The sequence below is a fragment of the Bolinopsis microptera genome, chromosome 11 (assembly GCF_026151205.1).
Source record: "Bolinopsis microptera isolate Bmic1 chromosome 11, MBARI_Bmic_1.0, whole genome shotgun sequence".
Classification (NCBI taxonomy): domain Eukaryota; kingdom Metazoa; phylum Ctenophora; class Tentaculata; order Lobata; family Bolinopsidae; genus Bolinopsis; species Bolinopsis microptera.
Window position 1 is genome coordinate 11,610,153 of NC_087082.1, and position 14,531 is coordinate 11,624,683.

The 14,531-nt window shown below is 39.0% G+C and overlaps 2 protein-coding genes across 3 annotated transcripts in view; both read right to left on the minus strand.

Moving 5' to 3' along the window:
* The window catches only part of LOC134822799 (protein ABHD13-like), a 948,842-nt gene that overhangs the window by 823,417 nt on the left and 110,894 nt on the right, over nt 1-14,531 (minus strand). The gene's annotated exons all lie outside the window — the stretch shown is intronic.
* The window catches only part of LOC134822707 (alanine--glyoxylate aminotransferase 2-like), a 43,363-nt gene that overhangs the window by 28,424 nt on the left and 408 nt on the right, over nt 1-14,531 (minus strand). The window contains exon 1 of one of the 2 annotated variants that reach the window (XM_063833905.1): nt 11,457-11,594. The exons of the other annotated variant lie outside the window; for it this stretch is intronic. Within the exon in view, the coding sequence (XP_063689975.1) occupies nt 11,457-11,556 (100 nt within the window). The 5' untranslated portion in view covers nt 11,557-11,594. Of the gene's footprint in view, nt 1-11,456; nt 11,595-14,531 lie in introns of those variants that run through there. 2 annotated transcript variants of the gene reach the window in all.

Sequence of the window (14,531 nt, forward strand, 5' to 3'; positions counted from 1 at the left end):
AGTACTCAGTAGGTTCCAAAGAGTTCTCATACAAAGTTGTAGATTGGATTGAGCAATTAGTTTTTGAACTATTGTGAATTGTGATCCCAGTCGCGTTCATATCGGCAACCTTTATTTTCACTTTGATCGTCGATATAAGCTATTTTTAACTTCATTTAATGCCAAAATCTGTATAAGTATTCTTTGAAAGTTATATTTAACATGATTGAATTTTCTATCGGCATGATAGTCATTTATAAATAATATTAATAAGCTATTCAAATACCGATTGCTTCATCACTATTTAACCAAATAAAATCTCAGACGCTTAAACGAATTAAATATTCATTGGGCAAATTCACATGTCAAATTTGTTCTCCATGCAGGCGGCGAATTTTGGTATGAAGAATCAATTCATGTTTGCAGTCAGTTCATTATGTTATCTTCTAATTTCTTAGTGGTTAGAATTTAGACAAGTGCTAAATTAGCGTGTTTGATTGAAACAATTTTTCTCCGAGCAGTTCTTTCTGATGGAGCTGTACTTATTATTCATGAATAATAGTTATCATGGAAATAGTTAGTCTCAGATTATTATCAATAACTATCATCGCCTCATATTATTATCAGCAAAATCTACTAAACGGTGACTCCAAACATCATAACACGCCTAAAATTGAACACGGCCATATAAGCGAATATCTTCGTACTTGCTCTTGGAGTAAATTCTCGTGCAGCAGACACTGAGGGGGGGGGGGGGAAATCATAGAGTTTTTTAAATGCGCCTGAGGTCAAAACAGCGAAACATTCAGTTTCAACCATGCCTTTAAAAAAGTTTAAAGTTTATGGCAGGACTACCGAAAGCTGCATCATGTCCAAATTTTGTTAGCAGATGCTATGGGTATTAATGGCGAACATAACGCCGTAGGCGAAACGGTTTTGATGATTTTGCTTTTGCAAAAGGCTTAGCTGAGCAATTGGCACTAGAAATCATTTTCAAACACAGTTTCAAGAACGGTTCAATAATACGGTTCTAAATCCAGCAAGATTTTGGCTTTGCTGTGCCAATTTAGGGGTCGAACAGGATCGATAAAGTCCTGACAATTTTGAAAATATACCTACAGTAATTAGGTTTCAAAAAGGGTGCAAAGAGGAAGAATCTGGAATTTTTTTTGGAAAATTTGCTTTAAGAAATGAATTCTAGCAATGAGGAATATAAGTTTCGACTACACTTTAGCAGTAAAGCAATTTTGATAATGCAATGGCGGATAGGCCAAATTAGGCCAACAAATTGGGCCCATTTCCACGATTTTATGGGGGGGCCGGGGGGGTCGCCCCCGCCCCCCCCCTCTTCCTACACCCCTAGCGTAGAGAGTTCAGTATTCACTGTTATTCATTATGCACACTTATCATTTAGTATCGTATGACCATCTTTTAGAGTTGTGAGTTGTGACTTATATCCTATTATCTTATTACTGAACAAGTTTTAAAGACCCGAGAACTTAAAGTTGTATCGTCCCATTATTTCTGTATTTGGTTTGCAATTCTATCGCTCACATATTCGTGCGGGGCCTTACTACTCAACTATAATCAATAATAGTCTTTTCTTGCGAGAGTCTTTTCAGCTTATATTATGAAAACAAGTAAATGTGTCAGATAAGAAAGGGTAGCGTTCCTAAAGAATCAATATCTTCCCGGATACGGAATATGAGATACCTCCCTCTCCAGTGAGAGGCTGTCTCTCGACAGCCTAGAAAATATGGGTTTGCCAGCGAAACACGTGGGTAATGGCCACTGGCGGGTGGTATAAATATTTAATATCAGCTAAGCGTGCGTGAAATAGCGGCGCGCGCAATAATGTCGTGGTGAACAATAAAAAAGTGAAGTTACATTATATGTTCATTGCTGCGCCTTCCTGTTATGCAGGTGTGCAGTCCCAATCAGATGTGCAGTCGCAAACTGTTTTGAATTGCAAGGCCGAAAAGAAATGGTTTTAAACAATTAAATGAATTAAGAGTGATTTTTGTATATTATCAGTCTTCTAACTATCTCACTATATCGAAAGTTTGAAGAAAATCGTAGGGTTCTGGGTAAAATCTCCAGATATACGCAACAACTCTGCAACAGGTGCACACGCGCGTTTATTTTTCCAACTTCACCGATTTACATAGTTTATTTTCTTAATTTTTCGAAGTATAATTTTCAAAGTGTAATGTTTATTTATTAGCGCTGTCTCATTCGATTACGAAATCGGAAAAACGATATTGTAAGTCTAACTCATGACATTGTGAGTAAGAAACATCAGCGAATGAGACTCCTTTAGCAAATTTGCACTCTGAATCAGCGTGAAAATCACGTTTTGGTAAACACCGCCGAGTTGTGCCGTTATACCTCCACAAATGACCACTATGGAGTAAAATTATATTCGCCCTTCTAGTCGGCAATTTGTTGCAATAACTCAGTATCTCATATCACGTAACAATAACTTCAATAAGACCTCTGCTGTTTTGAAAAAACTGCGATCCATAGCTGTTATGGGCAATCAAAAATTTGAAAAGTACTTAACGTTATCATGATACATACTTGTGTTGTGTGCAGCGGTCTCATGCAGTTTACAGAGGCCCACAAGTTTATTTATCTTTAAATAGGTACATATTTATATTCTTATATCGTGTAAGCATATCCTACAATTTACTTATTCACTATCACGGAGCAATTCACTACCAATGAGCAATCTCACCTTCAAATCTGATCAAATGATCAGATTTGGCTCAGTCCACTCTTGAAGAAGCTCTACATAAGTCCCACGTGGTTCAACACTAATTAATTAGTAGTTCAGGTTTCTGGTTAATTTCTTGTGTTACCCTGGATTTACCATAACATAGCATATCGCATTCGTTCATATAGCGTTTACCCCACTATATCCCAGTATTTTCGCACTAGTACCCCACAGTGAACATGATATGTATCCTTCAGTTTGCAATTTTCTGTTCCCCAGAGGTAGTATACAGTTTCTATACAGCGGTTTAGACAGTTTACTTGTTATAAAAACATGTCCTGAATTACATCACTTAGTTTAATATTTAATCAGCTAACTCTATGCTGATTAAACATGTGCTTAAACATGTGATAATTTCGGTGGACAGAATATAAAATAACGATTAGATATTTGACATAATATCTAAATCTGAGTTTTATATAAATCTCGACCACCATAACTTGCCTATGTAGAATTACCCAGCTACCCGAGCAAAACTGGTATACGATGGGTTAAAATCTTCAGCTTAATAAACATTAATCAACATTTTAGTGAGGAAGTACTTTGTACTCCAAATCGAGATTCATTTCCGTATAAAGCAAGTGATCGTGCAAGAATCACTATCTTTGATGCCTTACTGTGCTTGTCAACCTTTAGCAGACATCTATCACTCGCACTAAGTTTGATTTCGGTGCATCTTTTGACGTTTTCATTTTAATGAATTCTAGGGTTAGTAAACTTGAAGTAAACGAACACAAGTATATTCATTATTATGAACCCTTATACCACATGGTATCAATTCCTGCCACCTATTAGAGTATTACGGATACCCCTGCTTTTTGAAAATAGGACTTTTAACGGGGGTTAATTTTCCATTTTATTTTACCGCATGGGCTACACATAATTTCTAGAGTACTAGCTTGGGATGTACCGAGTGCCGAGTGCTTGGGCGAGTTGTTAATTAAGATTTTCGTCAACTCATTCACCGTTTGACTGCGGGATACATAAAAATCATGTGATCACTCTTTGACCTCTATGTTCAATTGTTTTCTGAATGAATAGTTTTATTATCAACAAGTTCAGTAATCAGTAGTTATATCATAGTTTTATCTAATGCCACCTCATAGCGAGAACAATGTTTCACTAACAGTAACCTCATTGAACCGTTCATTATTATAGGTAATATCATAAGTAAGATGTCATTAGTATTGAGTTATAATTATATTGTAGTAAGTGTTTCCTAGTATATTGCGAATAAGCACTGTTCGTAGTTTGTTTTAGGTTTGCTCGATATTCATGTTAACAATAACATCTTCAGAAACATCTGAAACATCCAAAGAATCAAGATTCCCATTGCTTAGCAAGGATATTCCATTGAGCAGTCGCCGCATCAAACTAGTCCCCAGAAAAGTCAGACTTTAAAGTAAGATGCAATTAATATATTGATACGTTTTAGATATACGAGAAGCCGCAAATTCCAACCTCTCAATGTCTCAATACCCTAACATCTGATATCTCAAAGATCAGGTACTATAACTAACTTATAACTAACTTGTAACTAATACCTACCTGTGGTTATGGTCACTGCTCCTACGTAGAGATTCTAGTTCTCACGACAGAATACTTATAATCTAACTAACTTAAAGTACCCCAAAAGGCGTATATAATAAGGTATGCGAGGTTGGAACTGGAAGAATGCATTTATCTGCCCGACAACTCCGCATCCCGCCAGATTCATTTAAATGGGATTTGGAGCTCGGCGTATTGGGTGACACTTCTATTTATCCTCTGCGAAAATATGTACGTAATTAATGGACCAGTCGGCTTTGCAATTCACCTTGTCCCATTAGATAATGGTATTTCTCTATAATTAGTCTCGTGATAACGGTTTTATTCATGCCACCTGCCTGATTAGTTTAATACAGTTCGCACTTTGCAATTTCCCTTATCTTGATTAACTGATAAGACAGCGTCCTTCAGTCCGCTTTTTCTACGTCACAAACATTTCTTGTTCAACTTGGGCCGGAAACATATAATATTCCATGTATTTTTCTAATGTGCAATGTGGTATTCCATCACAATAAATCCAGTGCGTAGCTGGCTCGAATTAAGATTGTGCAGTTCATGGTTTGTTATAATTAGCAAACAAATAACCGCGTACAATACAATGTTTGGTGGGAATATCTGGATTATGGTTGGTGGCCAAATTAATTATAAACGGTTTTCTTTGAGTAAGTTTCCAGCAGAAATATGGCCACTTAGTTTCAGGGATCTCTTGCCAGTAACATTACTCCCAAGACCAGAGGGAGAGGTGGGAACATAGGAGTTATTTTTTGCAAATAGAGTATCAACTTTATGAAGTCAGTTTTTAAAACTTACATCCAATCGATACTAAGTGGTTTAAGATGAATGAAGTTACAGTGGTGGATCCATTTTTTTCGAAATATTTTTAAGGGCCCAGAGGTTTTGAACAAAAAAGATTGTAAGTCAGAGCCTTTAAAATACCGACTATCATCAAAATAGGGACTACGTAATTTTACATATTTATATATATCATGATAACAAAATATTGACAATAATATTAATATGATATCGACCACTATCACTTGACAACTAAGAGTTTCGCCGCTATTTTATTGCTCTCATGGTTTGTAGATATTCAATGAAGCATTCACTTGATGGTTCGGTAATTGTCATATATCAGATCACCATGATCACTTGCCCTTAGAATTTCAATATTCATCATCATTAAATGATCAAGGATCAATCATCATTCTAACGATCATGACTTGTTCACCACAATTAATCTAATATCACAAATGCTCACCTGTCACCTTGTAACCGCATGAATTACGACCCTGCGGTTTTCAGCTACGTAAACTTTGCTTGCTTTCCTCTTCTGATGAGATGGTGCACGTGTTTTTGTCCCGGACACTCGAATGAACAAGGCACGTCACGTGATAATTGTAATAATGCACTCGTCGAGATATTATGTCAACTGTTTTGTTGGGGGAGAGAGAAAGTTCCATCATGGTAATGATCATCATAGTTGGCAGTTAGGCATTGTGGCCGGGGATCAGTGCTGGATCAGTGGTTTTCCTCCTGCCAAGATCGACTCAATATAAAGCGGTGTCGGATCGGAGAGCTTCAATTGTTAGATTTTGTTGAGCTATCAGATAAGCCGGTTAATACTGTTAATATAGCTAGCCATTCTTTGAATTTACACAGACCTTCCTTTGTGATCGGTTGAACTGAGCTGTCAATTTTCAATTTTATTGGGTACCTTTTAACAAATCAAGTCTGAGTTTAACAGTACGGGAGGTCTTTGAGAGCTATTTTGCTGCCGAGTCATATCATTTTGCTGACAACTTTTATCATATTGCATCCGGTAGGTTCTGATCATGCACCATAGAGATATGATCATAAGTTCGGGTTTGCAACTAAGTTAACCGACAAAACCTACATGTCGTTGCTTCACCGCTTCAGCTGTCCCGCCAAAATGCGCTAATAGTCAAACTTCAAACTTGTCAAACGTGTGAATCCGACGTACGACGCCCCTTAAATATATCTTACGATCATAGTCACCTGTCAGATTTGATGAATACCACCACCCACCTACCATGTCTGATTTGATAGATACCACAATGACCTCCCATGTTATTATCTTAGATGTTATGATCTTATTATCAAATTATGCTCATGATGGCTGTTGAGTGTTGGGCCAATATCCGGTAACAATCACCATTCAGTCAGTCACACCGTTATCTTGACACACAACCTACGTTTACTATTTAATTTTTGACGACCTTAGATTGTGACTTAATTCAACCCTAAAACCTGGATCGAGACTTTGGTGGTTACTTGCCGAGACTTGCAGCACAACTTTTACGACATGTCGCACTGATCTTTATTCCTTTTGCAGAATTATTTTTCAATAACCTTAGCTCTCTTACATAGTGATAGGATGCTCTTTAATTTGATGTATTTAATAGTATTTTAGGTGGGTGTGTTCACTAATAACTATATAATTTACAATATAGCAAATATAGCAAATATAGCATAAGCATGGTCGTGACAGTAAAACCGTATTATACTTATGCAGAGATATTCGTTAAACACATGTTGATGTGGTAACTCTCAATCTGTTTCAAGAGCTCGATCTTTAGTTCATTTAACTTTTCAATGGTGTGTTGGCAGTAAAATGTCTGATCGTGTCACACCAAAGCTGCAAAATAATTATGTAGTTAAATTGATATTTCTTAATTCGCCCACAGCATTCATCTAATCATGAGCAAATAGATTATTTTTGACTAGACTTCACCATCAAACTTATAAAGTTATAAACTACAATTCTTAATATAAATATTTAATAATTATTTTAAATGAAGGATGGCTATTGGCTGTCGCGAATAAAACTTGGTATCTATAGAAGCTTCATATTATTACTACTACCTGGGTAAACGTTAAAATCATATGTTTAAACGAGCATTTCTTTATATGCTCCATCTTTAATTTATTTTATTTTAAAAGGTTGTGTACAACAAAATTCTAACTTTATATTCTCTCAATGTGGCAGTAAACTAGTAAAGTTGTCAAATGTTTATTATATGTATTATTATAAGTAGTAGCGAACGATCCATATTACTAAATTTACCGGGAATATCTTCGTGGTCAACTGAATAATATAGATCATTGATTCTTTAAAATTTATTTTTATATATAATGTGAATGATCTATTGATATTGTTTGAGTATGTGATTATCATAATATAAATTTATGTAATATCCTATTGAGGCTCATGTCACCCCATTGCGGGTTTACTACTACTACTAATTGACAATTACTCGACCATCAAAACTATCAACTCTAAGTTTGAAGGTTTGATATCTAGGGTTACTTTAAACTCTGATATTCTTCATCGGCTCGTCTGGTCCTATAACATTCGTGACAGAAATTTATGATGAATATGCCTAATTTGTAATTATCCTTCAAATATATTGTCAATAAATGCCATTTTGTTATTTTGTCGCATCAATAACTCAGCATTGCGATCATTCGGGTGCAATAAACATCTAGTCGCTAGCATGAACAATAATAACGTTTCTGAAGCTTTCTTTTTTCTTTGTGGGTGGTAAATGGTAATGGCATCACGTGAACCTGGTTCATTATGGTTCACGGTGAACCATAATGAGAGTTGATTTGATCTAATAGGCGGTTGCCATTAGAGTGATGCTTGCGCCACAATTTGCCTCCATATATGGTGCTAATCTGACTACCCTCACAAATTCAATTTGTTCGAGATTTGACATAAAATTCAGGCACTGGCATAATATGTTAGTTAGACCTTTCCATTCTTCCTTGTGGCAATTTTACGCCCCTATTGAAATACATTTTGGAATTTGGATTTAATTTTAATATAATTTGCGTAATGTGTATAACTATAATATTAGTCCAGCTTTCGTTTAAAGGACTTTCATAAGATGATAAGTGATAACGACATACCTGGACTTAAATCCTCATTTCGTGCTGATTTATTAAAAATATATTTCACCTTATATCTAATCCACTTGAGAAATGAATCACAGCTTAACCCTGTCCACCAATAGTTACCATGGAAATCACCAGCGCAGAGCACGTGTGTATAGTCGCGTGGTGTCTGGTTTGTGGTGTTGTATCAATAGTGGGCAACACAGCTGTACTTCTGGCAGCTTCAGTCTACAGAGCCATACGACTTGACAAGATCGCAGTGATTCTCATTACCAACTTAGCTGTTGCAGGTACGCACAAATTAGTTATATTTAACCGATGAGTTCTTTTAAATTTTGGCATTAAATAAGCATTATAACTAACGTTGAAAATCGATATTCAGCAAGGAAGATATATAAAAAAAAGATTAGTAAACGAATAATATTTATCGTTGACTATCCTTAAAACTAACCACTCTCTTTTCAGACCTGGTCATGGCTCTGTCCGTCATAATACCAACTGCTGGAACTGCCATGTTCAACAAATGGCTGTGGGGGAACATAATCTGCGTAATGACAAACTACACAGAGAGTTACCTATCCACTGCCTCCATCCTCCTCCTCTGCTCACTGAACGTCACCAAGCTCACCAGCCTCCTCTTCCCCTTCAGAGCCAGGACCAGGACCAAACGGACTGGCTACCGAATAGTGTGTGGCATCTGGGCACTCTCCCTGCTTCCCATCATTCCAGACTTCTTCTTCCGGAGGGACGTCTCCTACAAATCTTCAGTGTTCCGGTGTGATGCTGCTGACCTTCCAAGTGTGGATAAATGGCTGGATCCCATTAAATCTACCCTTCTGGTATTCGTACCACTCGGAATCATTTCTATCTCGACTATATGGCTCATTTTCTTCGTCCACAAGGTCCGAGGACTACAGAAGCAAAGTGTGATCACTTCAATTCTCATCTCACTAGTCTTCATGGCTTCTTTTGTTCCTTTCGGGATAATCTTAGTACTCGGGGCCAACTTTGACATTCAGAATCCTTTCCACATGGGTTCATACAAGATAGCGCTATTTGCTCCTTTTTTGAACTTTATGGCAAATCCTTTGATATATTTAATATCCATAGCTAGTTTTAGAGAATTTCTTGTTAAGAAAGTATTGCACGTAAAGGGATGGAATGCAGATAGGGACTGTAATTCCGTGAGCAGGGAGTTGTCTGCAAGTAGAATGTCCTCCCAGAACGTGCTCAGTAGTTTGAGACGTACCAATGCTCTGAGGCAAAGTAGTGTAGTGAGCACTGATATGTTAAAGCAAAGCAGTATGATTAGTACTGACATTTTACAAGGTAGCGTCGTAAGCACTGATGTTCTCAAGACTGATGTTTAAAATGAACCAGGAATTTTGGAGAAAACTTTGTTTAGTTGTAACGTTTTGAAAGTTTTTCTCTTATGCTTTTAGGTGATGATATTATTGCTGCTTGTATTTATACTTTTTAGCTGAATTTACCATGTGTTACAACTTACAAAACTTGTCATCGTTATTTGTTCAAGATGGGTGGTTCACATGACTCATGTTATCATGTGAAACTGCTAATATCTATCAAAATTATCATCACAAATTTAATAATTGATGTTTTAACTTATCAAAAACAAAAGAAGACAATATACAGTATGCACCTTGTTCCTCAGTCTACAATATTACCTGGCCTAAAATGATGACCATGACTACAATGATATACCCAGTGCCCACCAGTGAACACATGCCCACCAGTTCTATAATATATAACTTTATCAATTTCAAACATCCCAGTTGCATTAAATTGGCTGCCCCTACCCCAATTAACCTGTCACAATGTCCAATAACCTAGTCACGTGATGACAATATCACAGCAGCCCACGAGAAGTAATGACATTAACAGTGTGAGGAATGTAAGGGAGAAGGATACAGCTATACAGGATCGTGGGCAGTGTCAGCCTAGATTTGGCTGTTTCCACAGTATACGTGAGTACGAGACGGCTTTGTCAGACATGGACATCTGGGCTGTAACAATTTAATTTTGCAGATATCAATAAAAGCGTGGGATGATATTATCAGCTGATATCAGGGCTGCCCGCCATGCCGTCTAGACTGTCTAGTGCACCACGTACTTCCACAAGTACAGTTAAACAGCTCAGCATACTGCTTACATTGTGGTGCCCACGTAATGTAACACGGATAATAATTCCTAAAAATTAGTCTGAGCTGGCCATTCGTAGAGTCTGCAGACTACAATTATACTGCTGTAGCAAAGTATTTGCTCAAACCTTCCAGAAAAATGTCTTGTCGATACATTTACACCACAGCAGCGAGTAAAAGTATTCAGTCAGTGTGTAGGAAACAGTCGTTGAGTTGCACTTTATGCCACGTGATTACTTGAGTAGACTGTGCTCAATGTTATGCTTATGATGATGTAGCTTAATAGTTCTGTTATTCAATTTATTTTAAGATAAGTGAAGTCAACTTTGAGTTATATACCTCCAAGAATATCTTTTGTTCTAAACAGATCTAAAGTATTATAATTATCACAATAAGTAGTATCACGTGGTATTTTGCTTGCTATCCAACAATACCACCTGCATTCTGCCTTTGTATTATTATATCAGCGTGTGAGTCACAATGACTATTAAGCATAATATTTTAATCGGTAGTATTTGTAAGTTGAAAAGTTCGCAATCACAATACTACTGTTCACGAACAGTCTACTAATCTCGCGTGAAATGTTATTTGTCTTTGACATCAAGAATTATAGAAAAATCGAGAACAGTTTTCTATGAGCTACGTTTTAGTGCGTGGATTTTCATGTGACGTCAAAAGGAACCAAGAGTCATGGTCAAGACTCAATGGTTACCGGATAATTAGAATTCCTTCGTACCACTGGTATAATTATATTAGCTAAAGATTTAAGAATATGCAACACATGCATTGAATGACGTCAGTTCATTGTGAGTTCATTTAAAGACTCGGACCAATCAGACGGTTTATGAATGCGCTATTAACGAAGGATGGAAGCCTACGGATCCGCTTCAATAATTCCATAGTATGTAAGTAGTAATTCTTAGTGTTATTATACAGACTCCGCATACTATACGGGGGAAGTATATCGTAAATTGATACTGTAACACATACCGTACAAATACAATATATGTGGTGTGTCACAGTGATAATGTATTATCAAAATCCGTTTACCAAATTGACTCATAGTTATCGCTCACCTGTGCTCACTGTACGGAAACTCCTTTTATGAGATTGGCATTTTTCCAGTTGTCTTGAGGAATATCTTATGACAAATAGGGCGGTACGATGAACATTCATGTTTCATAAAGTTGATAAAATCTCAAGGACAATTAGTATAAAAACGTTAAAATCATAATAAATTTCTGGTGAAGGTGGCTTCTAATAGAGAAAAATGATTGCTCCTTTAGAAAATAATTTTTTATTATGAATGAAATAATGGAAATGTCGTCAGTTCAACATTAGTTTGGTACAGAGATTTAGAATCACGATTGTGAACTCTGAAAATGACGCCCTTATCACGGTTTCTATGTGTATTTCGAACTCGCAACCTCCAGGCCAGTACTCAGTAGACAGGCGGATTAACCGACTGAGCCACTGAGCCACGAGTGTATACGCCTGGGGTTGCGTCCCGACTATACTGCAGGGAAATCTGTACCGAAAGGACCGTGGCCGAAATGCAATTAGAAAGGGAAATCGGCTCCCCGACTGCGGTCGACCAAATTATTATTATTATTATGTGTATTTCGCTTGGCGAACCTAACCCAGACACTCGATCCCAACAATTTTAAATGTGCTGTAAAGTAGTACGTAGAAAGATCGACGAAAAACCGTTAAAATTGTTAATAATTGAATTGGAACCAAATTTAACAAAAGATAAGGCACTATCCGTCGCGGAGTAGAGTCCGCGGCGGAGCCGCCGGACTCCGAGCGGACTCCGGCGGTGCTCCGCCAAAATGTATTTACACTGGACTCGAGTACATTTTGGCGGACTCCGAGCGGAGCCGAGCGGACTTTAAAGTCCGCCGCGGACTCCGAGCGGCTCCGCGGCGGCTCGGCGGAGTGTCCGCCGCGGACTAAGCCACTAGGCGGACTCCGGTCCGCCGCGGACTCCGGCGGAGTGCTTGGCGGACTCCGCCGGACCTCTCCGCCAGACTTAAATCCGGCGGAGTACGGCGGAGCTTGGCGGAGTCCGCCAGCTCGGCGGACTCCGCTCGGAGTCCGCCGGACTCCAACAGAGTCCACTGACTTCCGACTTCCGACTTCCGACCCTCGGCTAAATTTGTCACGTGACATACAACATAGCCAATAGCATTTTCCGATATTGTGGTCAGATGAAAAGGTCGCTAGTGATAAACCTTAACCATTACCCTCACAATGTCAATAGTGTACAACTCTAGTCCTAACTTTGACCCTATAATGTATAAACGTTGACCCTAACCCTCCACCAAACCGCCAGCAGCGAAATATCAATGTCATTGACTGGTCACGTGACCAAAACAATTTTTGTCATATTATCTCATATAGGGAAGCGTTTTTAATTTTACCCTACACGTTGCATGTGGCGTCATTCGGCCGGATCCCAGCAAGCAAAAATACGTCGACCATCACAGGACGACGCCAGCACTCTCTACGCTCTTCGAGCTCCGATCGTCCAGTGACGAAGTAAGGACGAAGCCTGAGGTCCTCAGGTAACATCGACCACCGATTGAAAATTCAGAGATTTTTTGACATAAAGGTCAAATGTAAAACTAAAATCTTGATGTTAATTGATTGACGACGCGACGTCAATTTTTGAGCACAGCGCGAGCGCATGCGGAAAAGGACCGCGTAGCTAGTCAAGATGTTGATAAATATTTGGCTTGTGGCGCGATGTGTTGCTCTAAGTCTAACTATAGCCCTCTCGCTTGCAGTTACTGGGCCGCGCTCAGCCTGTCATTCCGCCTAATCTCTATTAACAACATTAAAGCCTGGGGTCCTCAGGTAAGCTTGCAGTAGCGCGCGACCGCCGGAGGCGGAAATGACCTGGTTAGCTAGGTAAACGCGATGTGCCTTGTAGGATGAAATCCTACTAGCTGACGCCACTCGCAGCTGTGCTGCTCGCTGTACGTCAGCGATCGAAATTTATACGCGTATCACCCGTTAAGATGTGCCACCCGACGTGCCACACAATTTTTCTCCAAAAAGGTATGACAAATTTGGTATTGTGAAAATTCTCACAGTCTCTAGAAAACAGTGGTACAAAATTTTTTTAAATCCAAGCAACTTTATTTTTATCGTGCACCCCCTATAAGAAGAAACCTAGCCAGAGTGGAAGTCGGCGCCCTCATAAAATTTTTGGAGAAAATCGCTCGCGCTCGCCAAAATTTGTTGGACCAGGACGATGTCCTAGCCTGGCAGCTCATTGCGCGTCGCAACGAGCTTTGTTGTTCGTCGACGTGCGACGAGCAACGAGAAAAATTGCGTGGCGCGTCGGGTGGCACATCTTAACGGGTGATACGCATATAAATTTCGATCGCTGACGTACAGCGAACATCACAGCTGCGAGTGGCGTTAGCTAGTAGGATTTCATCCTACAATGCAAGGCACATCGCGTTCATCTAGCTAACCAGGTGCTTTCGCGCCGCTGCGGGCGCGCTTGTTCCACAAGTCATTTCCGGCGGTCGCACGCTACTGCAAGCGAGAGGGCTATACTTAGAGCAACACATCGCGCCACAAGCCAAATATTTATCAACATCTTGACTAGCTACGCGGTCCTTTTCCGCATGCGCTCGCGCTGTGCTCAAAAATTGACGTCGTCAATCAATCAACATCAAGATTTTAGTTTTACATTTGACCTTTATGTCAAAAAATCTTTGAATTTTCAATCGGTGGTCGATGTTACCTGAGGACCTCAGGCTTCGTCCTTACTTCGTCACAGGACGATCGGAGCTCGAAGAGCGTAGAGAGTGCTGGCGTCGTCCTGTGATGGTCGACGTATTTTTGCTTGCTGGGATCCGGCCGACTGACGCCACATGCAACGTGTAGGGTAAAACTAAAAACGCTTCCCTATATGAGATAATATGACAAAAATTGTTTTGGTCACGTGACCAGTCAATGACATTGATATTTCGCTGCGGACGGTTTGGTGGAGGGTTAGGGTCAACGTTTATACATTATAGGGTCAAAGTTAGGACTAGAGTTGTACACTATTGACATTGTGAGGGTAATGGTTAAGGTTTATCACTAGCGACCTTTTCATCTGACCACAATATTGCAAAATGCTATGTTGTATG